This window comes from Silurus aristotelis (genome assembly GCF_946808225.1).
Source record: "Silurus aristotelis genome assembly, chromosome: 19".
Classification (NCBI taxonomy): domain Eukaryota; kingdom Metazoa; phylum Chordata; class Actinopteri; order Siluriformes; family Siluridae; genus Silurus; species Silurus aristotelis.
The window spans coordinates 9,606,398-9,632,849 of NC_139592.1; the positions used below are offsets into that span (position 1 = coordinate 9,606,398).

The window sequence follows — 26,452 nt, forward strand, 5'->3', positions numbered from 1 at the left end:
TTGTTTTTATTTGAAGTGCTCAAGTTTTACTTACAGTAAACCTTAAGTAACAGTGGCTGGAAATTCCCATTGATTGCTCATGAATCTATTTTATATCACATAACTTTGTTACAGATTGTAAGGTTAACTTAATGCAGTTCATGCATTCAAACTCAGTTAAACATTTTTAGGAAGAGAACAGGATTACTATAAACAATTTTATTTGCCAAATATTGCACAACATTTTTGCTTAATAACTGTACAAATAGAAACATGAAAAAAATCTGTACTGTTTAAAACATTAACATCATGTAAAATGAATTTTTGAAAAGTCTTATCATGAAACCCATTATCCTGGAGCAGGTTGCGTCCTTGCTGAGTGAAGAGATCCACATCAGCAGATCCACTTTGCCACAAAATGACAAGTGTTGATTTCCCGTTCGCATTCTCAGCAAAGGCATTCAGGGGATTCCAAAACTGGTTGTGTTTGCTGATAGAAGGATAAAGCTACATATACTTCCTACTACACATCAGCTTGGGTTACAACCTCTAAATGTCAGTATCAGAACTTGGCTGAGCTGTGTCATTCAGAAATGCCAGGTGTGGGTGGATTTTCCCAAACAACGCCACCTTGAAGAGAACTGAGATTATTCCAGGGTGCAAACAAAAAGGGAAGTGAATGAAAGAAGTGAAGATAAAGGTGAATCACAGGCACATGCAGGGTATTGGTATGTGGCATTTGTGTTATTAGAGATGGAATCTTGGAATGAGCAGTGCCATGTTATGAGTCACACCTTTTTCTGTCACTTGTAGTACTAAATATTGCGAAATCAATAAATTACTGAGTGTAGTTTTGGCTTCATTTCGGGGGTTTTTTGGAGTGTAGCCTATTTTGATTGGTAAGTTTTTTTTATTATTATTATTTCCTCCTAATCATCTTTTTCTCTGGTGTTTCTCACTGATTTTTACTATGGCAGTCCTCACAGGGGAAACCCTCCACGCAGCAACACATTCCCTTCAGCTTCCCTGGCTTTAGTTCCAGAAAGTTTTGAAATTCCCTTTTGCATATTACACAATTACAAAACATCTTGTTTACTGCTTTCTGATAAGCATTTTTTTCCCCACGTCTCATCCTGGTGTTGTCAAGTTCATAGGAACTGCTTGCAAAATCATCTTCTCAGAAGATAAGGTTCCCCCCCCAGTGTCAGTAAGTTTTTAACAAAATGCTCTTCAAACTTTTGAACCATGTTCAAGTCTCTAGAAACGAGACATTTAAAATAGTGCTATTTAGGGCAGGAAACCGGGGGAAGCCCACCAGGGTATTTCAAGAAGCCTGACTACAGTTTGAGTCAATAGTCTTTAGGAGACGCCCACAGCTATACGAAGTGTCAAAGGGTTTACATCTGGACTCCTACGTAACCAAAGAGGAAGCGCTCGCTCTCTCTCTCTCTCGCTCTCGCTCTCGCGCTCTCTCCCTTTTTTGCATTAAACATCTCATGTCCATTAAATATCATCACGGCATGTAGTCCTACTAGTTTTATTTGAAGCAGGTCTTAATTAGGACATGTCCATCCATATGCCAAGAAAGCCACCTTTCTCTCTGTCCATAGCACCATCAAAGAGATGATCTCTTTAGGTAAAAAAACATGCACAAAATGCACGACACCAACTTTAATATTCCTTGAGTCCGGCGTGAAGAAAGACTGCAAAGTAATCCACAGAGCTCACACTATGAGTTTCGTTTCCGAGTCTTGCGTGTTAATAGACTCAGAGCTGCCACCTTGCTCCTGTTCTGGCCGATGAAAGCTGCAGGCTTCTTCATGGTCCACCATCATTATAGTGAGCTCACCTGAAAACAGAGCAGAGGGGTTAAAAATAAAGAAAGATCGCCAACTCAAACACTAAGGAAGTGATTTCATGGTTGTTTGTTAAGATGTGAAGATATGAGAAGCACAGCTCAGCACGAAACCCTCTACCGCACAAACGCTTTAAATAAACAAAGGCAGTATAGTTTATAACCAAATATATGGATACAATATTTGAAAAAAATTCAGCTTAAATAGTAAATTCAACTGTTTGAGAGTGCAGCAAACTGAAGAGTTTTTTTATGTGCTTGCTTTAGGGAACCTAAATACTACCTCGTGCTGGAATGTCTGGCTTCAGGTCCTTGCTCTCAATCTTGCTTTTTCTTCTTTTAATCGCAAGAAACAGCAATAAAAGGAGCATGATCATGAAGACCAGAATTGCACCAAAGCCTCCAATTAGTGTAAATATAGAGTCATCTGGAAAGAAAAAAAAAAAAACAGTATTAATATTTGTATTATCAGGATTCATAGGACCAAAGGGATGTGGACACCTGAGTCATGTACTGATTGAATATCCAATGTAACACTTTGTTGCCTTTAGTTCTAATTCACTTCATTCCCCTGGGAAGACATTCTATTGAAGATGTGTTCATTCAGCCGAAAAAGCATTAGTGAGGTCAGGCAGTGATGTTGGCAGAGTAGGCCTGGGGAGCACTTCAGACTATTTCATCAGAGCTCTGTGCAAAACACTCCAGTCTTCCACTCAGACCATATCTTCATGCCTTATGCAGAAAGCTACACTGGCTGGCTTGAGCCTCTTAGTTCCAGTAAAAGGAAATTTGAATGTTACTGCATACCAAGAAATTTTAGAACATTCTGTGGCAACAGTTTGGAAAGGAACCACACAAGATGTGATATGATGGTCATCTGTCCACATACTTTGCTACATATTGTATGTATCTTTCAGTCTATAATTTGCTCTTACCTTTTGTCTTCATTCTTTCTGTGGGTTTCAGTGTGATGATTTCTGCATGATACAAACACTATTTAGTATTTTGTGACACTCTTACATTAGTAACTGCTACAGCATTAATCAGCATCTTAATGGCAATTTGACAAAACTTAAAATTGTTAAAAACTTAGATTATAGTTAAGTTCGTTTTTGCTGTCAGAACTAATGTCAGATGAATGAACACCTTCTGACCAATCAGATTTGAGTATTAAACAGCACCATCATTACATATACATTGGTTCAGAATGGTACAATACTGTTTCTCCTACCTTTTGAGGTTGAAGGAGTGGTCTTTGGTTTTCTGTCGCACTTAATGTCACTGACTTCAGTTCCTCTGGCAATAATTCGCTCTCCTTCAGGACAGCTAGATATCAGAGAGAAGAGATATGAGCCCTTCTTATGTTCAAGTCATGTCATTTTGGGCAAAAACTGACTATAAGCTTTGTAAATAAAAGCTACCTTTCCCTCCATGGTTTACATTCGCTGTGAATTTTGTCATTGAACGTTCCCTCTGGGCATTTTCTACAGGTTCCTGTTTGTTATGCAAGAGAAATACATAAAAATAACTGCATACACAGCATAGTATTATATATTAAAATGATTTGTGTTTGAAATATGTGGGTTCAAAAAGAGAGAAAAATGTAATTACACACTGTGGAAAAAACTGTGGAAATTCCACAGGTGAGTGTGGTCTTGTTTGTGTGTGTGTGGGGTGTGTGTGTGTGTGTGTGTGTGTGTGTGTGTGTGTGTGTGTGTGTGTGTGTGTGTGTGTTTGTGTTTGTGTGTTTGTGTTTGTTGTGGTCTTTAATGCAAATAGGATGAGTCAAAGAGCATAACCAAATGCGTTTCTTACGTTCAGCTGTTGGCTCTTGACCCATTGTGCATTCCTCAATGCAGAAATCACACTGAGGTTCATTTCCACAGCGATACCCTTTTTTACATCCACACACAGTGTCTTTGACTCTATCACAGGGTTTCAGCTCCACCTGTGGATCTTTAGAAAAGGACATCAACACGCTCACATTAAAACACAGAAACTTTTTGTTCTCCTCTATTACATGTGATCTAAAATCTATGATCTGGACTCGCTCGGAACATGTGCTGGACATCATACCTATACACTGAGTACATCTGTTGCAGCTCCATGCCGATGAAGAATGCGAGTAAGTCTTATCTTCACATGGTGTACATAGTTGATTGACATCTGGTCCACATTTCCTCACTAAATGATTTCCTGCAACCACACACACACACACACACACACACACACACACACACACACACACACACACACACACACACACACACACACACACACACACACACAGTCACTCACTCACTTTCTCACAATGTGCTCATATTCATTCACAAGTTAGAGATTCATAATGCATAATGATCAAAAGAATTCTCTTTCAACCCAACATCAATGAACTTCAGAAATAAGTGAGCACATGATTTCATTGTTTTAACTGTCAGTTTCATAACTTTTTGTTATAGATTAGGATACAAAACCCACCTGGTTTGCAATGATTACAGCAGACTTCATTATTTGTATGCAGATCCCAGTCATTACATCCTGCTGATATTCCCTCAGTAAAAGATGAGTAGGCTATGAATAAGGCATGACACACTATGAGCTGGATCAGCTGCATGTCTGCCTGGAAGAAAAGCATTGAAATAAGTCCTTAGTTGGATATCAGTTATCTGAACAGGATAAATCCAAAGCTTTTCACGTGAGAATTGTGGTAGAAAAAAAGACCAGTGAGAAAGAAAATTGAATTATTTGACAAATAAAGTTTTTATTTTGAAACTATAAAAAATTATATCGCTGAATTTACAAAAAAACAAAAAAAAATCTATTAAGTACCAGAATAAATAGTAATGAATGTAATATTAAACAGACTGTTTGTTGACTTGGCACATAAAAATAATAGGTTTTAAAATAAACCTAAATTTTTTATTGTACTCTTCCTGTTTAAAAGGGAAAAAAAATCTATATAAAAGTTTACCATAAAAACCAAACCTTAATTCTTATTGTCGTATTGTTATTAAATAAAATCAATGATTAATTGTTGTCTTACTTGTGAATGAAGAGTCAATTCAACGATTCTACTTCCCAGCTGGTGAAAGCGACGCGCCGCTCAGAGTTCTCACGCCGAGACTCACTCCGGGACTCACTTTTAAGGGGTGGGAGGGGTTTTGGGCGTCACCCACAACTTGCGTTATGTCTGGAGGTCTAATTATCACTGAATTTATTTGAGTGTTTTTCTTAGTGTGTTTTTTTCCCTGCTTAATTATCAGCTCCGTGATTTTAATGTAAAGAAAAACGAAACTGTTTAAATACAATATATGTGGCAACCCTGCGGTACATACGTCATTGAATTATACACACAGTTTGCTTCAAACGGTTTTGCTTGTGTGTGTATATTAAAACATTACGACCCATTCATTCATAAGCAAAAATATCGACGTTAAAAAGTCTTATACGGACATTAAAACCTATTCCGGATTATCAATCAGAGTTGAATCAATAAGTACTGCACAAAAGTAAAGTGAAAAATGTGTGGAAATCTTCAGTGAGCTGTAATTTATTAGCTACAATACACATACAGTAGTGAGCAGGAAGTGGGTCGTCAACAATGGAAAAATATTAATCTTTACAACAAATCACTGGTCAAATGTATGAGCTTGTTATCATGTTATTGATTTGGCCAGACATCAGGTGTGGCACATAACCAATGAGGATTGGAAACCCATCATTGTAGTGTTTATTTTACAGTAAAAAAAAAAAAAAAGTAGTCTTGCATATAAGCACATTATAGGAGTACATTTCCACATTTACTGCAACAAATGTGAACAATCAAATAGAGCTACTGCAGCTCTCCCAGGTGCGATCATCCAATCAAAGTATGTGTAAAATGCCAATGTTATTGTATGCCTGCTAGATGGCCCCGGTGTCACCAACTCCAAATGTGATTGGTTAAAGCAACAGCTATAAGCAACATGTACTTTATGCCAGCGATCCCCAACCTTTTTTGCGCCACGGATCGGTTTAATGTCAGACAATATTTTCACGGACCGGCCTTTAAGGTGTGGCGGATAAATACAATAAAATAAAATGATATGACCAGCATAAAAACTGGTATTTTCTAAATATAATAATAAACATGAATCCACTGTGTTGTTTGTTTGTTCATTTTGCTAGCTTGGGAGTTTTAATTTAGCGGTAATTTCTCACAGGTAATTTCGGTAATTTCTCACAGAATTCTCACCGGATTGGTGAAAATCCGGTAATTTTCCAAAATAAAACACCGATCAGAATCAGATAATAAATAAAACGGAAATAATGTAGGTTATGTATTCTTTCTGTGTGGCCCGGTACCAATTGACCCACTGACCGGTGCCGGTCTGAGGCTGGGCGGTTGGGGGACCACTGCTTTATGCTACAGACCTATAATGGATTCCTTTGACTTTGGCAACACCTGATGTGTTGGCCGAGATAATGAGTGGATAGGAACGCTAACATAAACATTCAATAAAGGTAAATTTGACAGAGACACTGAAAGAAAAATAAAAAAAAATCCAGTACATCTGGATACCAAACTCGGAAACATGATGCTACCATGATTGATGATAAATGTGTTTATTATGTATATACTGATGATATGTGAGATTGTTAGGGTTGCTTTACTCGTTCTTATGACTTTGCTGTAATGGCTTGTTGTGAGTAAAAAGGTGAAGTATACAGTAGTTGTAATCATTGTATTTTTCCAGTGACTAAAATATATACACTCTTGGCAAACATATTAAAATATTCAAAATATTTTCTGTGTGAGTAGGCTGTAAAATAAATCTGATAGCTGGGAAATAAACTCATAATAAATCATAAACAAGGTTGTTCCCTGTGGTTTCCCACAACAGATTTGTATAAGGAAAATCTTTGTTAGTAAAGAATGGTATAAAGTGATGAAGTAAAAAAATAACGCAAAAGAAAATAGAACAAATGTTGTTTAAGTTATAGATACACTTATAAGATAAAGAACGTGTTAAATATATAATGATTAGTTATTTGTAATTTTAGTGACTGTCTATTTCATTGTGACTGCACTATGACAATCTGTTAATAGTATTTCCAAGAACAAATTTTAGGAGTTAAACAGAATAACATGTAAATGAAAACTTTCCAGTGAGCAGAAGTCACTGTGAGTGAATATCTTGTTTATAAGAGGTCAGAGGAGATTGGCCTGGCTTGCTCAGCTGTCAGGAAATGAGGACTATGGTAATTTATACAATGATTGTTTGCAACCATAGGGGGACGGAAAAGCATCTCAAAACACACATGTTGTAGATTAAAGGGAAATTTGCTACAACAGCAAACCACCCGATCAGGTTCTAAGGAAGCCAAGAACAAAAATCCAAGGCTGGATAGTTGAAGATAAAAAAATAAATAAAAAATCTATACAGTTTGAGTGAGGGTGTTTAGTGAGTTCATGGTATTTAAAAGTGTCGACAAATGTTGAAGTCTCTATTACAGGTTAGTCCCTATTATTAGCACAGATGGGTGTGGGGAAACGTCCTGTTTCTTTAGAAAATGTTTACTGCAGTTACATCTACTATAATTACTAAAGCTGATTGCAGGTACTTCCTCAGTTCTTGCGCTCTGCACAAAAGGTCTTGCGCTGCTGGATTTTTTTCTCAATAAGAGCACTGGCCAATGTGGTGTCACAGGAAACATGAGACCTTCTTCCGAAGAATAAGAAGGCGTGGGGTAAAGGCTAATAATTGTGAAAGTAGTGCAGTTTTGTTAGATTTATGTGCTTTAACAGATTTTACAGTAAGAGTATTTTACTGTAGACCAAAATACTCTTGCTGTAATAAAAAAAAAAGATCAGTCATGTTTGATCCTGTCTGTCATTCTGACATTTAATAAATATTGTCCTTCCAGATTAAATATTGTCTTTCCTCCTTACTGGTTTACCAGTTAAAACTTGCCGCACACATTTTAGATAAATGTTCAAACAAGTGATTATGGTTGTTTTTAAATGTACACATAATCAAGCCATGCCTTAAAAAAAGGGAATTTCTTAATGTTTATGAAGAATTGTTATTGTGAAACATACATGATTCAGCTGTGTCATGCTGTTCCTCCTTTTATTTTAAATGCATTGACACTAAGTCCCTTTGGTAATTACCAGATTGTCCAGTTGAGAAGATTAGTTAGGTAATCATAAATCAAACAATACGTACTTCTCTATCTGCATGAGTGTGCTGGCTGGTAAAAATGAAAGCAAAAGAAAGATTTTGTTTTGTCCAAACAAATGTATCCTGTTATTTATTTATTTATTTATCACAATTTAGACACACTCAGTCTCTCTCTATAGCCATGCTAGCAGATAGTTAGCAAAACTGGTTACCGTGCTACACGATGTAAAGTTTAGCCTAATATAATCCAGTTTAGTCAGTTAGTGACTGCTTAATTTAATCAGTCCGTAGTTTACTAAACGTCAATTCATCTGCTACTGGTTTATACAATACAGTGATTAATCATTATCCTATGTTTCAAGATCTTTCAGATTTTTCTTCGGCCTCTTCTTTATCTTGAGATTTACGACCTGAAATATGAATAAGCAAAGGTTACCCACAGAACAGGAAAACATAATAGGGGTTACTGTGCCATTTATGAACCAGAACGTGCTGTGTAATGTGGCCTTTGGTTTGCTACAGTCATGTGAAACAGCTTAACGCCTTCTGTGCACGTAGTACACCAACCCACACAGCGACGCTCACGCTAACATTCATATCAAATGTGAGACATTCGATGACATCAAGAAGCCCACACTAGCTAGGTGTCTGTCTCTGACGAGGCGTATGACGGAGTCAAGCTTTTACTCTGCTTCTTAATAAGTGACACATCATGTTAAAAGTACACCTTGTACACATTTAACTGTATTTTCAGTTGTTCATTAACTGATTATATTTTAGACACAAACAATCATCATGTCATTTACAGGTCGGCTGAGTAATGCATGAGTGAAATATATGTGACATAACTCACCTCCGTCTTCCTCCGGTTAGTGGGAGAACAGCAAGATTGATACCAGCAGACATAAAGAGCATACACAGAATCACCCACACCAACACACACTTTCCAGAAAATTTTAATGTGGTGGGCTCAATTTAGAAAGCAGAGAAGAGACTATTAACAACTGATTTACATCCTTATATTTCTGCAAAGATGTCTAAAACTTTTGTTTTTGTTTTTGTTTTTTAGCAAATTTGACCTTTTCCAGGATTCTTATTCAATGAGAAACTGACTTTTACAAGATTTTAACAAAAGATTGTTCCATTCTTTCATGTTTCTTTGCAATATTTTGAAGATCATTATACATGATGCTGTTGAAATCTCAAATCTGATTGGTTAGAATGTGTTGATTTGAAAACCTGTTACATAATTGTTACTATAATAAAAGTCTGGAAGCTCCACATAAACAGAAAAAGTGTAAGTATTGTTGCAGTGAAACTTTCTATAAGAATATAGGAGTCTTTGTTACTGGCAAAAGTAAACATCAGCATCACACAACCCTGTTACCACTTACTGTTTTACATTGTTAAACAGAAAAATATGAAATATAATATAAATTATAGAGGCTGTTTAATTATTGGAGAGAATGGGGAACTGTCTAAAAAAAGTGGGAAAGTGCAATAGATATATTTCCACACTAAAATCAAACTCAGACCACAGCTTATCTCATATATTTTATTGATTCTTTTTTTTTATTATATATAATATATATTTTTCCATTATGTACAATTTTGTTATTCCTCTTTACTTGAAGAAATAAAGTAAATAGCTTCCGTTACGAACAGTGTTTTATACTAAAGGGCCAAACAGGGGCGTTGTTAAAAGTGCTTCAAGGGTTAAAATTATGCTGTTGCTGCTTCCCACTGAGACCTGGGTACACCAGTTTACATTTTAAAACAAATTTTAAATTTTTACAACTGGTCACCACAAAACATCTTTTCATCAAAGTCAACACAACCCTACTTTTGTGAAATGAAAAGTGAAACATTAATGTCTGCCAAATAATTTGGTGTTGACATCATTTATATCAGGGGTCTTTAATCTTTTCCAGGAAGGGCCAGTGTGGGTGCAGGTTTTCATTCCAACCAATCAATGGTCACACCTGATAGTCATTGAAAATGAAGATCATTAGATTTGAACAGGTAGAATTTGGTGTGGACTTGCTTGGTTGGAATAAAAACCTGCACCCACACTGGCCCTTTCTGGAAAAGATTGGAGACCCCTGATTTATATGATAAACTCGTTCAGTTTGACCTTAAAGGCGTCTTCTGTTTGTCTGAACCCTGACCCGAGAGCACTGACATGACATTGCAGAGCGTCTGCGCAATGTTTTATTGCACAAATCGCATTACAAGACAAGAAATGAATCTGACATTGGTTCATTGTGTCTGGAAGGCAAAATATATTCCTGTGTTGCAATTTGGCAAAATGAAAGAAAAGTCATTCAACCACACTGCCTGCTTTTTTTTTTTTTTTTTTTTTTGATTTTGTGATTGTGTGTGTGCGTGTGTGTGTGTGTGTGTGTGACTGATTGTCGCTCGGACATCATACAAGTACATTATGAATTTCAAATAACAAGGACTCCAGACAACATTTACAACTAATGAATTTTTAAAGGAACTTCAGCAGTCATGTGTGCTAAGGTTTACACTAAGTGCCAAACTTATTGAAGATGTTTGTAAAATGCAGGCACAGCATGTCGCACATTTTGGCATTCATATATTTGTTAGATTGACTTGACTTGGCATGTGAAGATCACCTGCTGGTTTGCCCAAATGCAGATTAGCTACAAAGGTTCAGCTGTAAATGTGACCTTTGGCATCCGGTTCATCTCCAATAAAAAAGTATATACACTAAATAGACTTAAGTTGAGCTCCTCTTTGAGCCGAAATTAATTCTACAGCAGCCAGTTTAACATCTAACATCTATGTCTTTTTTTTTTGCCAGTGCAGAATGCTGTGCTGTTATTTTTTAGTGTCCTTCACTGAGGGACGATGGTGTGCACATTCTCAGTGCAAGGGATAGTCAGTAGCAAGAATTTTAGGGGGGAAAAAGGGGAGGATTTGTGCTCTTTAAAAGTGAAAGGCACTGTTCCTGTCACATAATATCAACAAAGAACTCACAAGGGTTCCCCATAGCGTGCTGAAAGGACTGCCGACTAGCCGTGAGTTCCGGAGGGATGTTTGCTAACTCGCGCACAGGTGGAGCTCCCGGAGGACCGCTGCTCAGATTGGCTCTAGGAGCCAGCCGTGCCAGGCAGTACGGAGGAGGCAGGCCTGGAGGGCCGTATGAGGAGGCGTGGCTTCTCTCGCTGTGTGCACAGGATGCATGGCCAAGCTGAGTGAAGGGGGCGTGGCTATAGGAGAAAGAGACATGGCTATGCTGGGACACACTGTGGGTCCTCTGTGAGGCAGCATGATTGTGCCCAGAGCAGGTTTGACTGGTGCAGGAGCGTGTGTGGCTGTGATGGCTCAGCTGGCTGGGTGCTCTCTGGCCCTGAACTCCAGGCCATGGAACGTGTTCAGAGTCTGTTCCCACGCAGCATGCCGACCTGTGCTCCTTAGGAGAGGGCTTTCTTCCTTTACCTGCACTGGGGTTAGAGCTGCTACTTCTACTGCCTGATAAAAAAAAAAAAAGACAAGAGAAAAATTGGTGAAGCAAAGAGCACAAAATGCAGAGCATTCTAATGTTAGTAATTTCAGGATTTATACCGTATGCTCTATTTAGGCCAAATGATCCATCTCAAGTTTTATTAAAAGTGAACATTGATGTGCTTGAAATGATAGTCATCATTATCATCTACACAATCATCATCATTCATATTTTTATATTTGGTGCCTCAAGGTCCCAAGGACTCTGAGTCACTTCAGCTCTTATTTACTCTAACCTTTGTGCACATACACACTCTGAAATGCCATTGCAATGATCAATAAGCATGTGTCGAGTTTGTGTGCATATTTCCATAAACATTATTCACATTTAATAACTGAAATTAAGATCATACATAGGCCATTACCAAACAAATTGTACAGATAGAATTAATTGTACATCAAGCATACTTAGGTTTAACATTATAATCAATCATCAGTTTTTTGCTTTTGCCTTCATGCTCTTACCTCTGCCCCAGCCTGATTTGTACTTATTTATAATAAACAACATATGACAGTGATGAAGCATTTATTTTTCTTTCCATCACTCCCCTGTCTTATGCCCAATAAAGCTTCCTCTTTGACAAAGGTCAACCCACACTGCAAATGATCTTCTAATGAAATGAAGGCATTTCTCAGTTCCACTGGTCATGCACACCATGAGTGACACCACAATGAGAACAGAGCAGCACACAGAAGAAACGAAATTAGTATTAACCCCAGTTCTAATGTACTGATTGGCCGACTGCACTATGGCACCATGACCGATTGGTAAAAAAAGATGAACAGGAAGCAGAGGCAAACGGAGAGAAAAGCAGACAGGGAGCGGGGTGGATGGGTGGATGGCAGGCTTACCAGATCCCCCCAGTCCTGTTAGCAATCCTCCTTCAGTCTATCATTGCCCAGCAGAAACAAAGGGAACAACAGAGTTACCATACGCACGCCTGCCATGCAGCCAAGTTACAAGCCCACTTTACACCCACACCCACTCACTCACCCTACACATCCAGGGCCAAAACTGTTCCTGCACTGCACATCCTCAAACTCTAACACACAATGTACACACAGCCACAAATAAATGCACAAAAAATGATAAGGAGTGTAGTGTAACTACCTATATCAGAGCAAGCTTAGAAATCATGTGCATGTTTAACACTCTCCAAGAATCGACCACAAATGAATAGCTCGTTTGAACTTCTCGTAAAAAAACAGGTAAGGCAAGTTACATACTGTGTTGCATATATTACATAACAGAAAACATTCAGAACAGAAAAGGAAGTTCATATGAATTATATAATTACATGCCAGAGATAGGAAAGTGCTAAATCTTATCTCTAAATTCCACTTGTCAGTGCATGATGATTGATCCAAACATTAAAACTGACTGTAGTTTATATAAAACATCCAAATGAACTGCTCTCACTGACTAATTGAAAAAAAGACTGACATAACTGCTTATAACATTATTATTATTTTATTATTATTTGTCACATATACTTTAAAGTGTGACACAGTGAAATTCGTTCTCCACATATTCCAGCTTGCTCAGAAACTGGGGTCAGAGCGCAGTGTCAGCCATGATACGGCGCCCCTGGAGCACAGAGGGTTAAGGGCCTTGCTCAAGGGCCCAAGAGTGGCAGCTTGGCGATACCTGGGCTTAAACTCCTGACCTCCCGATCAGTAACCCAGACCCTTAACCACTGAGCTACCACTCCTCCATTTCAAATACACTATAAACTTTTTATAGTTTATAAAAAATATTCAAATTAATTTATTAGTCTAAATCCTTTAGTGTGGTTCACTATGTTTAACAATACCTGATCTATTACAAACCAGAAATGTCCCTGTTTAATGGTTACATTTTTTTATGAATAAACAGGGAAATAGCAAACATACTTGAAAAGATACACAGAAATTTCTTAATTACTTCGCGTATTTGTCTTCATATTAACATTTTGAATGTAAAAGTAAAACCAGGAGACTAGCAGGATAGAGAAAGGGGCTCCCCCGACTACACTACACTTAGATAATTTCAAAACAACTCCTACGCAACACTTTCCAATAAATTATTAACTTCCTTTTCTCTTTCAGTTTCCTTCTCCAATTAATGGAGAAAATAAATTTCCTTCTCCATATGTACACGGAGTCCTACCTTCGCTCTGCTGGCTGCCGGCACTGCCGCTGTGAAAACTGTGGCAGGGCTCTGAGTATCCAGGTGGGAAGCTGGCTGGTGGGTTCGGGTAACTTGAATACGGATACGGCTGCCCACCTGCAGGCCATGGGTTGGGACCCCCAGGAGGGAGAGGAGCGAGAGTGTCCTGCTCTGAACCGCCACCGCTAGATCCATCATTCAGGTTCAAAGAGGCCATGTCTAGAAACAAAAAAAAAACCAAGATTTAATTGTCTTCTAATTGTACATGTTAGTGATTGGTGCAAATAAGTGTAAATAGGTCCTAAAGCTACACTTGACAGAGAAACACATATATACTTTGGCACAGGTCTCCGAAAGTATAGTAGCACTGTTCTGAGAAGGTGATCTTATTGACGGTGTGTCTCAGGTAGCCGTGTTTCAACAAACTGCTGGCGTATTTTCGAGCGTCGCGGCGGTCCTTAAAGCCTTCCACCCGTGAGTACAGCCAGTCCACCACATCAGCACCTAACAAATGCAAATGTCATTTATTCAAACAGCTTTTTGAACAGTGCACCTGTTTATCTTATAAGTAAAAATTCAAACAGTTAAACGATGCACCTTAGTGTCAATTAAATTTACACTAGGATACGGAGCAGAGCTTTCTCAGTAATGACCACATCCAGAGAAATCTGAGTGATCCTGTTCACTTCTGCAATTATTTCTAATTGTGGCCCTTCACATTTTTTTAACACGTGACTAACGTTTATCAGTGTATCATTATGTGTACAACATAAACTACAAGCCAGCAAAGCATATGGAATCCCCTTAATACAAAAGAAACAGAGCAAAGAAAAAAGAAACTCAGTAGAAGTAAATATCACTTGTTTTATTGACTGCTGCAAATTTACAAGCCTTGCTATGGTCCAATGATAAATGCAATTCATTTCTACAGCTGCTTTAACAATAGACATTGTCTCAGAGCAGCTGAAAGAATCCAGATGTAGATTTTAAAATAGAAAATCGGAGTGGGCTGTAGTTCCCCTAATACAGGACATACAGTACAACAGTTATTAAGAAGCAATCAAACTGTGCATTTCTTATTGTGCTAAGATATATTAAATACGGACACCCTGATCCTGTTTACATGAGAATAAAAATCCCTTTTCTGCTATTGCTTTTACTGTGTTACTGGATCTTACTACCATTGTAGTGTCCATTCCCACCTCCTACCAACACTCACCAATTACAGCATTTGCTATGGTTATCTTAAGCCACATCCGGTCTCTGATCTCAAGACCTGAATCAGGTAGCTGCATCACTTTCACAATTGTAGCCATTTCCGTTTTACCGGCTGAGAGAGGCAAATCATCCAGCTCTAAGGAAGAAAAATAAAAACAGCAAGATTAATCAACAGTCATAAACCACTGACAAGATACACAAGGTATTATCGTACAAAAAACAAGATATTACTGAATCGTACCGTAGTGTGGATAAGTTCCAGTCAGTGCTGTAGTGTGAGTAATCCAGGCAGCAGGATCAATTGGTCTTACCGGCTCCGCTGGAAAAAGCCAAGAAAATGGTCTTTAAATTGATGTTTTAACATGATTTGGGACTTAACTGGACTTATGAGTCACAATTACACTGTGGCCTGACTTTGTGCATTAAAAGATAAATATATATATAACGCTGGATTATTGCCTCCCAGTGGAACAATTGCACAGAAAATGACTCCTGCTGGTAATGGTGCTGTTTAATTCAGGTTAATGGTGCTGATATTAAATCAGTATAATGTGAAATGCTTTACCTCGAGGAATGGTGAAGTAACTGCGAGGAGAGGGGTCCCAGCATTTAGCCACTGTAAGACTTATGGGTCTGAGAAAAAAGGATTCATGTGAAAGTCAGTAAAAGTGCCTTTAAAAGTGTAGTCTGCTGATGAGTAAACTGTGTTCCTGCTCACCCGGGTTTGGACACGATTTCCCGCAGAATCCTTACAGCATCATCATTACTCATGTTCTCAAAGTTCACATCATTCACCTGCACAAAAGCCACTTTGTTTCAGTAAAAACCTAATAGGGTTCAGAACTCCTACACAAAATTTGTAATTTAGAACACATTCCACTGTGCAATTTTGTATGAAATGTAGTTCTGTAGTCCTTCAGCTATCTATGTGTTATCACGTGTTAACTGTTATATTGTGGTTGCTTTCATGTCTTCAAACTTCTTCTTCTTTCGGCTGCTCCCATTAGGGGTCGCCACAGCGGATCATCCATCTCCATACCACCCTGTCCTCTATATCTGCCTCTTTCACACCAACTACCTGCATGTCTTCCCTCACCACATCCATGAACCTCCTCCTTGGCCTTCCTCTTTTCCTCCTACCTGGTGGCTCCATCTTCAGCATTTTTCTACCAATATAATTCATGTCCCTTCTCTGCACATGTCCAAACCATCTCAATCTCGCCTCCCTCACCTTGTCACCAAAACATCCTACATGTGCTGTCCCTCTAATAAACTCATTTCTAATCTTGTCCATCCTCGTCACTCCCAACGAAAACCTCAACATCTTCAGCTCTGCTACCTCCAGCTCCACCTCCTGTCTTTTACTCAATGCCACTGTCTCTAATCCATACAACATCGCAGGTCTCACCACAGTCCTATAAACTTTCCCTTTCATTCTTGCAGATACTCTTCTATCACAAATCACTCCTGTCACTCTTCTCCACCCACTCCACCCTGCCTGCACTCTTTTCTTTACTTCCCTAACACACTCTCCATTACTTTGCACTGTTGACCCCAGGTACCTGAACTCCTCCACCTTCTCCACCTCTTCTCCCTGCAACCGCATCACTCCACTGCCCTCCCTCTCATTCACACACATGTACTCTGTCTTACTCCTACTGACTTTCATTCCCCTTCTCTCCAGCGCATATCTCCACCTCTCCAGGCTCTTCTCAACCTGCTCTCTACTCTCACCACAAATCACAATATCATCTGCAAACATCATAGTCCAGGGAGACTCCTGTCTGACCTCGTCCGTCAACCTGTCCATCACCACTGCAAACAGGAAAGGGCTCAGGGCCGATCCTTGATGCAGTCCAACCTTCACCCTGAACCAGTCTGTCGTACCTAGTGCACACTTTACTGCCGTCACAGTGTCCTCATACATGTCCTGCACCACCCTCACATACTTCTCTGACACACCTGACTTCCTCATACAATACCATAACTCCTCTCTCGGCACCCTGTCGTACGCTTTCTCTAAATCCACAAATACACAATGCAGCTCCTTCTGTCCTTCTCTATAATTCTCCATCAACATCCTCAAAGCAAATAAGGCATCTGTGGTGCTCTTCCTCGGCATGAAACCATACTGTTGCTCACAGATGGTCACCTCTTCTCTCAGCCTGGCTTCCACTACTCTTTCCCATAACTTCATGGTGTGACTGATCAACTTAATTCCCCTGTAGTTACTGCAGGTCTGCACATCTCCCTTATGCTTAAAGATCGGTACCAGCACACTCCTTCTCCATTCCTCAGGCATCCTCTCCCCTTCCAGAATCCTGTTAAACAATCTGGGTAAAAACTCCACTGCCATCTCTCCTAAACATCTCCACGCTTCTACCGGTATGTCATCTGGTCCAACCGACTTTCCATTCTTCATCCTCTTAATCGCTGCTCTCACTTCCTCCTTACTAATCCTATCTACATCCTGCTTCACCAACTCCACATCCTCCAACCTTCTCTCTCTCTGATTTTCCTCATTCATCAGCTGCTCAAAATACTCCCTCCATCTTCTCAACACACTCTCCTCACTAGTCAACACATTTCCCTCTCCATCCTTTATTGCTCTAACTTGCAGTACATCCTTCCCAGCTCGGTCCCTCTGCTTGGCCAATCGGTATAAATCCTTTTCTCCTTCCTTAGTGTCCAACCTCTTATACAGTTCCTCATATGCCTTTTCCTTGGCTTTCGCCACATCCCTTTTAACCTGCTGCCGCATCTCCTTGTACTCCTGCCTACTCTTCTCATCACTCTGTCGATCCCACTTCTGTTTTGCCAATCTCTTTCCCCTAATGCTCTCCTGCACGTCCTCATTCCACCACCACGTCTTCTTGTCTTGCTTTCTATTTCCAGATGTCACACCAAGTACTTTTCTAGCTGCCTCCCTCATCACTCCTGCAGTAGTTGCCCAATCATCCGGCACCTCTTCACCACCACCAAGCCCCTGTCTGACCTCTTCCCTGAACCTCACACTACACTCTTCCTCCTTCAGTTTCCACCATCTTATTCTTCTTTCAAACCTTACTTTCCTCCTCTTCTTCTTCGCCTCCAAAACCATCCTACAGACCACCATCCGATGCTGTCTAGCTACACTGTCCCCCGCCAACACCTTACAGTCTCCAATCTCCTTCAGGTTGCATCTCCTACACAGAAGATAATCCACCTGTGTGCACCTTCCTCCACTCTTATACGTCACCCTATGATCCTCCTTCTTCTTAAAATACGTGTTCACCACTGCCATTTCCATCCTTTTAGCAAAATCTACCACCATCTGCCCTTCCACATTCCTCTCCTTAAAACCATACCTACCCATCACCTCCTCATCACCTCTGTTCCCTTCACCTACATGCCCATTACAGTCTGCCCCGATCACCAATCGTTCTTTCCTAGGTACACCATCTACCACTTCGTCTAATTCACTCCAGAATCTTTCTTTTTCCTCCATCTCACAGCCAACTTGTGGAGCATAGGCACTGATGACATTTATCATCATCCCTTCAACTTCCACCTTCACGATCATCACCCTATCAGAAACTCTCCTCACCTCCACTACACTCTTACTGTACGCTTACTTCAGAATCACCCCTACACCATTTCTCTTCCCATCCACACCATGATAAAACAGTTTAAACCCACCTCCAATGTTCCTGGCCTTACTCCCTTTCCACTTGGTCTCCTGAACACACAACACATCTACCTTTCTCCTCTCCATCATATCAGCTATCTCTCTCCCTTTACCCGTCATAGTACCAACATTTAAAGTACCAACCCGAACCTCTACTCTCCTACACTGCTCCTTTTCCTGCCGTCTCTGTAGACGCCTTCCTCCTCTCCTTCTCCTCCTTCGGCCAACAGTAGCCCAATTTCCACCGGTACCCTGTCGGCTAACGATACCTGTGGCGGTCGTTGTTAACCCGGGCCTCGACCGATCCGGTATGAAATTCTCATTTGTGATCCGCATATTTTTCATGTCTTCAAACAAAAAGGAAAAATCCTACAAATTGTCCAATTATGACTAAGTCTCATTCAGAATCTTTTGCTAATACCACAATGATTCATTTGCTAAGATTTTGTTTACTACAATTTTCACTGATTGGCATCTTCTTCTGGTCCAAATATTCTAATTGCATTTAAAGGCTATTCATCATCGTGCACTTTAGATGTTTCTCAGTTTAATGTAGGGGAGGAATAACTATAATGTAATGTTAGACAGGAATTTAGCAACACAAATGATGAAAATGCTGATATCCATCAGTTAGTTTTGTTACTAAGTTCTAATTAGCTATATTTTTAAGTCTCAGAATTAGCAAGTTTATGCTAGTTGCCATATTTGCACTCATTTTTTTTACTCTTCCTTGAGACAGTCAAGAGCCATGGCTTGCTTGTCAGTGATAAATACACATTGTTCACTATAACTCTGAAATTCTGTAAAGCTGCTTTGAGACAATGTCCATTGTGAAAAGCGCTATATAAACTTGACTCATTTGTCTTCTCATATCTAAACATAAACCATTGTAACTCACAATTATGACTGCTTTATAAAAATGATATGGTTGATTCTAGGTCACACTGGATATCTGATAATAACAAGTCTATTGTGCACAACTGACCAGGATGAAGGGCCATGTATAATATACACTTGGTAAACACAGAACTACTGAAAAACAAGATCAGCAGGAAGTCATGTGTCAGGAAGTAAAACAAGGGGCACAAAAACAATTGTACAGTATAGAGCCAGACACTGGACAGACATACACAAGCAGTGAGCTGACCATAAAAACAAAACTCCCCTCGAGACTAATTTCACTCTGACCATCTACAATACTTAATGCTGGAACAAGATATGACACCTGACCTGACTGGCTTTCAGTCTGAGTACTGACACTGCTACAATCTAAATACCTCATATGCAAACTATGCATTAAATCTAGCTTACTCTGTATATGACTCAAAGGCCTGTTGGTAGTTTTTTGTCAAACTATCATAAAAATCTTTTTATCATCAAAGTTGTCCACCTGTCATAAACAATTAAACAAATAATTTGTCTTGTTCTTGCTGTGTAAACATTTATACTCGAATTGTTCACGTTTATAGAATAGTGGAAATTTCCGTTTAGGCAAAAGTGACAGACATCCCACCGAATACATCTTTGAAAAAATAGACACTTTTGTACATTGAGCCTAATTGACTTTTTTAATGTCTTTCACTGATCCTGTCAAAATGACACAAAATCATGTAGCTTGTTGACATCTACACATGAGATCATTCTCATTTTCCACCTACTCATTGTTATATTACAACCACTTCACAAGACAATGACATCACAAAAATGACTATTTAGAGTTTAAGTTACACAAAGCATTATTGATTACAGTATGTGGACTGTTAGATAAAAAACTTTAAGATGTTTTTTGAAAGGATTGCTTTGTTATATATTGTTGTGAGCAATGTTGTGCTAGTTTTTAAGAAATAGTAACTAGTTACTTTATTCAAAAACTGAATTACTTTGCTGATTACTTACACCAAAAAGTAATGTGTTACTGTTAAAACTAACTTTTTAGTTACTTTTTTAAAGGAAGTTCTTTAATGTTCCCATTAATGCCCTTTTATGCGTTATGGTCTATACAAACACAAAACTGACTTAAACACAAAGTAATTTTCATACACTATTTTATTTAAGTCAGACCAGCAAAAACTAAATATATCACAAGGATTTCTTGCTCTCGCCTCGACATTACTGCCGCACAGACCTGAATAAACGGAAACACACCCACAGTGCGTCTTCTTCGTGTTTACAGTGGTTCATCCACTAATCCTACAATGCATCTCTGCTGTGAACAGGTTAGACTGTAGTCTAGACACCAGTTTAGTAATATGAAAAGCCCATTACATACCGGTACTCATGTCAGGAGACTTTGTTTTAACTAATAAATACTATTTCTACATAATGTACATATTTGTGCATTTATAAGTGGTTCATGAGACTATATAAATAACAACATGACAACATCCTTATTATCCTGTCAGAGGGGGTGGGATAAATAAGATTTGACCATATTCTAATTTGAATCACTTTTGAAACTCAATACCTACAATATCTTTAACCTTTGGGTCATCCCTCTAACTATAACCTTCCAAGTGAAGACTTTTCTATTTGGAGACTTATTCTTGGTGAAAGGAATACTAAACCGACATGGCTACCATTCCAGAATTCAGCGGCATGCAATTTTGTCTGGACAGCAGCTATTTGGAACCGACTTTACCTTACAATAACACAATGACCCGAAGCCCAAGTCCAAAGTCTGTAATCGTTATTTTTAGAGCTTGATAATAAACCTGAGTTATATACCTTGGAATGGCCTGCCCAGTGACTGTACCTAAATCCCTTTTTATTGCTCTGGGATGAACTGTATCACATGGTCAGAAAGAAATATCCAACTAGTGAAGAACACCTTTGAGAAGTTGAGACAGGGCAAAGTATTTTTAGCTGAATGTTTGAAGAACAGTGTGTAAAGCTGTTATTTATGCTAAGGGAGGATGAAAATAAAGTGTATAATCTATACAATTAAATATATGTTTGTTCAAAATAAATCCCAGTAAATTACCTATTTTGTTGTATATTATCCAAAAAAAGCGTGCATGCATCCTTTAAAAATGATAAAAGACTAAGCGTTTCCAAACTTTTAACTGGCACTGTAAATAAAAAATTCCTGTAAGGCAAGTATTGAAAGTGATGCTGTACCTGTAACAACATGTCTCCTGGCTCAATTCGGCCATCGGCTGCTACAGCACCACCTTTCATGATGGAGCCGATGTATATGCCTCCATCTCCTCGATCATTACTCTGCCCCACTATGCTGATGCCCAGGAAATTATACTTCTCTGTATAAAATAAAGGATAAAAAGCTCTTAGTATCATCTTCTCCCAGTTATGTACACAAATCAATGTTGCTGTAAAAAAAAAAATATATAAATAAATAAAAAAATATGGGCTACAAAAACAGAAAAGATATCCAGATCATACCCATGTTAAGAGTGACCGTGATAATGTTGAGGCTCATGGTGGAATCTGTTATGCTGCTGAATGATGAGGACTGTCATAAGAAAACACAAACACCCCTTTATTGCTCAGGAATGCTCATGATATCTTAGTGCAGCTCGATTACACTAACACTGCTTTTATTTTAATTAAGAAACCCACTCTGTCCATTTTGGGCACTTTCTGTCTCCGTCGTCGGCGCTTGTGCCGGCGCATGAGTTGGGTAGAAGTGCTCTGCTCTGTCGAGCTACTCAATCTGCACAAACATGCAAAGGAGAAATACAGTTAAGCCTCTGCAATACAGATGAAAATAACTAAAAAACATTATTATACAACTATGCTGTTGGAATAAGGAAAGAAAAGCACCGCACTATAACTTGTTTGCAGACTTACTTGAATAAACATATGACTAGAATTTTTTATATTTATTTACTTTTTTTAATTATTATTTTGCAATAAAATCGCATATTACTTACTTTATAAATGTTGTGTTTTTAAATATAATTTAATTACCAACCTGCTGGCATCCTCATCCTCCTCACTGTCGATGAAGGAGCTAGACTCCAGCTCGCTGCTCATCATGGAAGTGCTGTCGTAGCCCATGGCTGAGTCTCGATTAGCACGCTCAGCCTTTGAGTGGCCGTTTAACCGAGGGACTGCAAGAGACACACACACACAGCATTTATTCTTTGTTGCAAGCAGACAACAAAACACAGTCGTTTGAAACAGACCTTGAGATTTACCAATGAAACAAAACAAAAAAATATAAATTCAGTAATGATAATTAAAAAAGGAAAATAACACTGGGAACTAAGGATGGACATATAAAAAAAGGGGACAAATGATGCTTATGGTCATCTAAAAAGCTCTCTAGACTTAGAGTGCAGACTTAAACTGCAACTTCTCAATGTAATGGTTTAACTATAAAATTTTCTTTTGCATATTTTCGCATGAACAATTTAACTTTATAAGTACACGCTTTTACTTATTAAAATGTACATTGAGAATAGCACTGAAGATTCATTAAGTGACAATATAAAGATACACAACATGCATTACAAAAACTAAGGTGAGTTCGGTGTCATAGAAGTAGCACTGCATTTGGAAAATGTGATATAAAAAATAAGTACATTAAAATGAAATTGCATTACAATATGTTTTATTTTTATTACTACATAGAGTAAAAAAATGGTTACAAAATTATGAAATAAACCTGTGATTACCTACAATCATAAGTGAGAACCTGTCACTCATATGTGACTGTCAGTAACAATGAAGTGGGTGTGGCCTCTGTGCCCATCAATAACAATATAGGAAACATGGCTTCTGTGCCTCTTAGTCCCCGGTGAAGGAAAAATGACCTCTGTGCCTGTTACTATTAATACCTGTGAAAGATGCATGGCATTTTCCAAATTAAAGCATAAATCACCATTATACACCAAATCTTGCAGGTCTGGTGTATTGGGTACTTTAATGCCATTTTCAAACATCTAATTAATAACATGTCCAGCATATCTCACAAGCAGTTACTCACTCATCTGCTAACAGAGCATGAGAGGATGCACAATCTTTAAATGTGCTTAATCTATTTTAGTAAAAGCATACATACACAAACAGGCTCGTGGCTGTGACTCAGGATGACATCGTACAAGCTGGAATGGTCTGACCAGATGGCAAGGACGCTGTATTCGACCAAAACACTCCAATACTGTAGCTGTGTCCATTAGTTGCTTGAAATTCTCTAGCTGGATAACACCCCCCTAACACACCGAAACGTATGCTGAGTGCTGTATCACGGCGAATCTAATCACTTACACATTTCAGTGCATTGCTGTCCAATGCCTAAAAGCCCTCAATTTAAAAAAAATTATTCACATTAGGCAGTCCATTAGCATAGCAAACATAGCAACAATATGCCAACAGCTGTGTGTGAATGAGCCAGTAATAAAACGTTTAAACTCTTGTTTCGAATAAGTTTCTGGAAAGAAACCTATTCGAATTATCTTGCCCTGTAGGCTTGGAAAAACAAATGGCTGCCTGGAAATAATACGTCATTATCTGTCCTCAGCATGGTTTTATCTTGCATCTTGCATCGCTTGCTATCAAAATTGCTCATGCTATGTTTTCTGCTACAATCGAATTCGCAATGGACCTTGCACCAAAGGCTCTGCATCATGATTAAGCCTTGACAAGTTTAGTTCAATTAACCGACACTTTTAGCTCCAAAAATAGCAATTAAAATTTCCTCACTATTACAACAATTAATACAAATATATAGTATAGTATATGCACTACTTTTTCCTCTGCGGAACAACAGACAGATTTCAGTGATTTAAGTTATTATAATATTGATCCTATGTAATAACATGGTCCAACCTGGATAGAGACTCTTTTAGAAGCTCTTAGAAAACCAGAACAATGATCGACTGTTAAATACTGAAATTGTTTTCAAATGACAAATTATACAGCACATCAGAAATAAAAATCTATGCTTCTAAATAAAAAAATAAAGCGAAGCCAATCAGCCACAATTCTGCTTTGTCATAAATTCATCTTGAAGATCAATCTTAGTTTCCATTAACGAGAGTAATAAAAGTCTTACCTCTGCAGCTGCAATAAATGACACACCTCTAACTCTGAAAATGCAACCAACAGTGAGTGGTAAAATTTCTGAACTAGCTCAGCACCCGGCTCACACTGCGCATAAACCAGAGCAGAAGAATGTCAGCACGATGCACCGCCCACAGCAGGGACACAACCCTAGTGATATCCAGTCTGACCTCGGCCAGGTGTGCCGAGCGACTGGTGATTTACGAACTGAGGGTTGCCCCCGGTGGAAAACTACACTATAACACAAGAAATTAATGTCCTTTCATATTTCCCACCTGTCCTGATTACAACTCGACTTCCACCCCTGAGGGAAAACGGTGAATTCACGCTTACTTCTGTTTCAGAAAGTCCCCAAAGCCTGGCACATCTTTCAGACAAAAAGGACACAAAGGTTCAGCAGTTGTACAGGTCAAATCAGCGCAATAAAATAGTACATCAAGTCATTTGCAAAACAATCTGAGCTCACAGTATCTTACCAGTTGGTTATTTAGGCCCAGTGGTTAAGCAGGGCTAAGAAAGCAGTGCCTGAAGCATGAAAGCTTATATTCACCCATTTAATGCTGCAGCCCCTGGGCCTCACACCTGTCCAACCTCTACAAATTAACCACTAAACAACCCCACATATCACACACACACACACACACACACACACACACACACACACACACACACACACACACACACATTAGTGCAGGATATAGAATTATTCTAGTAAGATTTAGATTTTAGACCTGATCTAAACATAGTCAAAGACACAGCAAAGTTAAAAGTTAGTTTTCTTCAATAGATTTCCTATATTCCTATATATCTTTCTTATATATTTTTAAGTATGTATACATATAATGATATTTTAGTCATACAAATTATTAACAAAAAGCACTACTTTGTGGGGCACAAAAAAAAACAAGAAAAAAAAAAAAAAACATGATGGGCAATGCTGCTGGCATTAAGCTCTGCTTGTTTTTAAATACAAACAACATTTTTTTAATTAAGTATAATATAGTCAAAATCTGTTTTGCTCACAGAGGCCATACAAATATTCCTCCTATTCTTGACTGTAACAACAACAAAAAATCTAATATATCTGATATATTAGGAGTGAAAACACTAATTGGTATGATTAGAATTTATAAGGACATTTAACTAGTCTAAACTGATTTGTCAGCAACTTCAAAAATCTAAAGTAGGTCTATTATTATTATTATTATTATTATTATTATTATTATTATTAATAATATTTTTTTTATGACTTTGATGTAAAGATTTTGTCAGTGTCAGGGTTAAGGGCAAAACACATTGATATCTTATTAACAAACCAGAATACGAAATAGTAATCCATTTTTACACTGTCTTTGTGTGTCCAAACCTTAAATGGGTGAAGTCACATTTTGACTATACTATACTTCAGACAAAGTATTATTTGCAGTATAATTTTTTAATCTGACCCTTCACTGCTCTGATGCGGCACAATAATTAGAACATCTGGAAGGTGCTCATGCACAATAAGAGAATAGAGAAATAAAAAGGAGGAACTGTAGCTTATAACTAAAGAGCATAAAATATAGACTCATACCTTGCTGTTTTAAAATTCTCTGTTATTTAGCTAGTGAAACTTTTGAGGTAGTTAATATGAACATTTAATTAGTAAAAATTCTTTATTACACAGAAACAACATAAACGATTCTCCATCTGGAACCTAAAAGTAATTGTGATTCTTGCATTGTTCATTCTGCACTGAAACTGTTCTTCTGCCCCCTAGCTAACACATTCATTTGACTACATACTGCATTTTACTCTCTGAAGCATGGAGATGTTTAGGAGAGATGGCAGAGGAGTTTTTAACCAGATTGTTTAACAAGATGCTG

The 26,452-nt window shown here is 38.4% G+C and overlaps 2 protein-coding genes across 10 annotated transcripts in view; both read right to left on the reverse strand.

Moving 5' to 3' along the window:
- Window positions 1-186: 186 nt before the first annotated feature.
- tnfrsf9a (tumor necrosis factor receptor superfamily, member 9a) lies at window positions 187-5,014 on the reverse strand. Of its 2 annotated transcripts, none has more exons than XM_083569941.1 (9): window positions 4,878-5,014; window positions 4,313-4,454; window positions 3,911-4,030; window positions 3,650-3,790; window positions 3,256-3,328; window positions 3,066-3,160; window positions 2,770-2,811; window positions 2,118-2,261; window positions 187-1,828 (listed from the first exon to the last, which is right to left on the reverse strand). In XM_083569941.1, the coding sequence occupies exons 2-9, from the start codon at window positions 4,446-4,448 to the stop codon at window positions 1,704-1,706; spliced, it is 876 nt and encodes a 291-aa protein (XP_083426067.1). In that variant the 5' UTR covers window positions 4,449-4,454; window positions 4,878-5,014; the 3' UTR covers window positions 187-1,703. The 2 variants fall into 2 exon arrangements, with proteins under 2 accessions (XP_083426067.1, XP_083426068.1); XM_083569942.1 differs by having other exon boundaries at window positions 4,313-4,450; window positions 4,878-4,952.
- A 4,525-nt stretch (window positions 5,015-9,539) lies between these two features.
- The window catches only part of dvl1a (dishevelled segment polarity protein 1a), a 48,727-nt gene continuing 31,814 nt past the window's right edge, over window positions 9,540-26,452 (reverse strand). The window contains exons 5-18 of one of the 8 annotated variants that reach the window (XM_083569858.1): window positions 22,495-22,633; window positions 22,140-22,233; window positions 21,963-22,032; window positions 21,681-21,820; window positions 15,615-15,691; window positions 15,462-15,529; window positions 15,138-15,215; window positions 14,898-15,032; window positions 14,015-14,182; window positions 13,679-13,897; window positions 12,524-12,572; window positions 12,382-12,418; window positions 10,161-11,496; window positions 9,540-9,920 (exon numbers count right to left, since the gene is read on the reverse strand). In XM_083569858.1, coding sequence (XP_083425984.1) covers window positions 12,400-12,418; window positions 12,524-12,572; window positions 13,679-13,897; window positions 14,015-14,182; window positions 14,898-15,032; window positions 15,138-15,215; window positions 15,462-15,529; window positions 15,615-15,691; window positions 21,681-21,820; window positions 21,963-22,032; window positions 22,140-22,233; window positions 22,495-22,633 — 1,256 coding nt within the window. In that variant the 3' untranslated portion in view covers window positions 9,540-9,920; window positions 10,161-11,496; window positions 12,382-12,399. Of the gene's footprint in view, window positions 9,921-10,118; window positions 11,497-12,381; window positions 12,419-12,523; window positions 12,573-13,678; window positions 13,898-14,014; window positions 14,183-14,897; window positions 15,033-15,137; window positions 15,216-15,461; window positions 15,530-15,614; window positions 15,692-21,680; window positions 21,821-21,962; window positions 22,033-22,139; window positions 22,234-22,494; window positions 22,634-26,452 lie in introns of all 8 variants that reach the window. The other 7 variants (XM_083569857.1, XM_083569860.1, XM_083569859.1 and 4 more) reach the window with 7 other exon arrangements.

Bases quoted from the DNA above. Each gene is read 5' to 3' on its own strand.
- tnfrsf9a (XM_083569941.1), bottom strand. From the start codon at position 4,448: ATGCAGCTGATCCAGCTCATAGTGTGTCATGCCTTATTCATAGCCTAC. The intron at 2,812-3,065 runs GTAGGAGAAACA...TGTATCATGCAG, and splicing joins CACTCCTTCAACCTCAAAAG to AAATCATCACACTGAAACCC. The intron at 2,262-2,769 runs GTAAGAGCAAAT...TTTTCTTTCCAG, and splicing joins AGAAAGAATGAAGACAAAAG to ATGACTCTATATTTACACTA.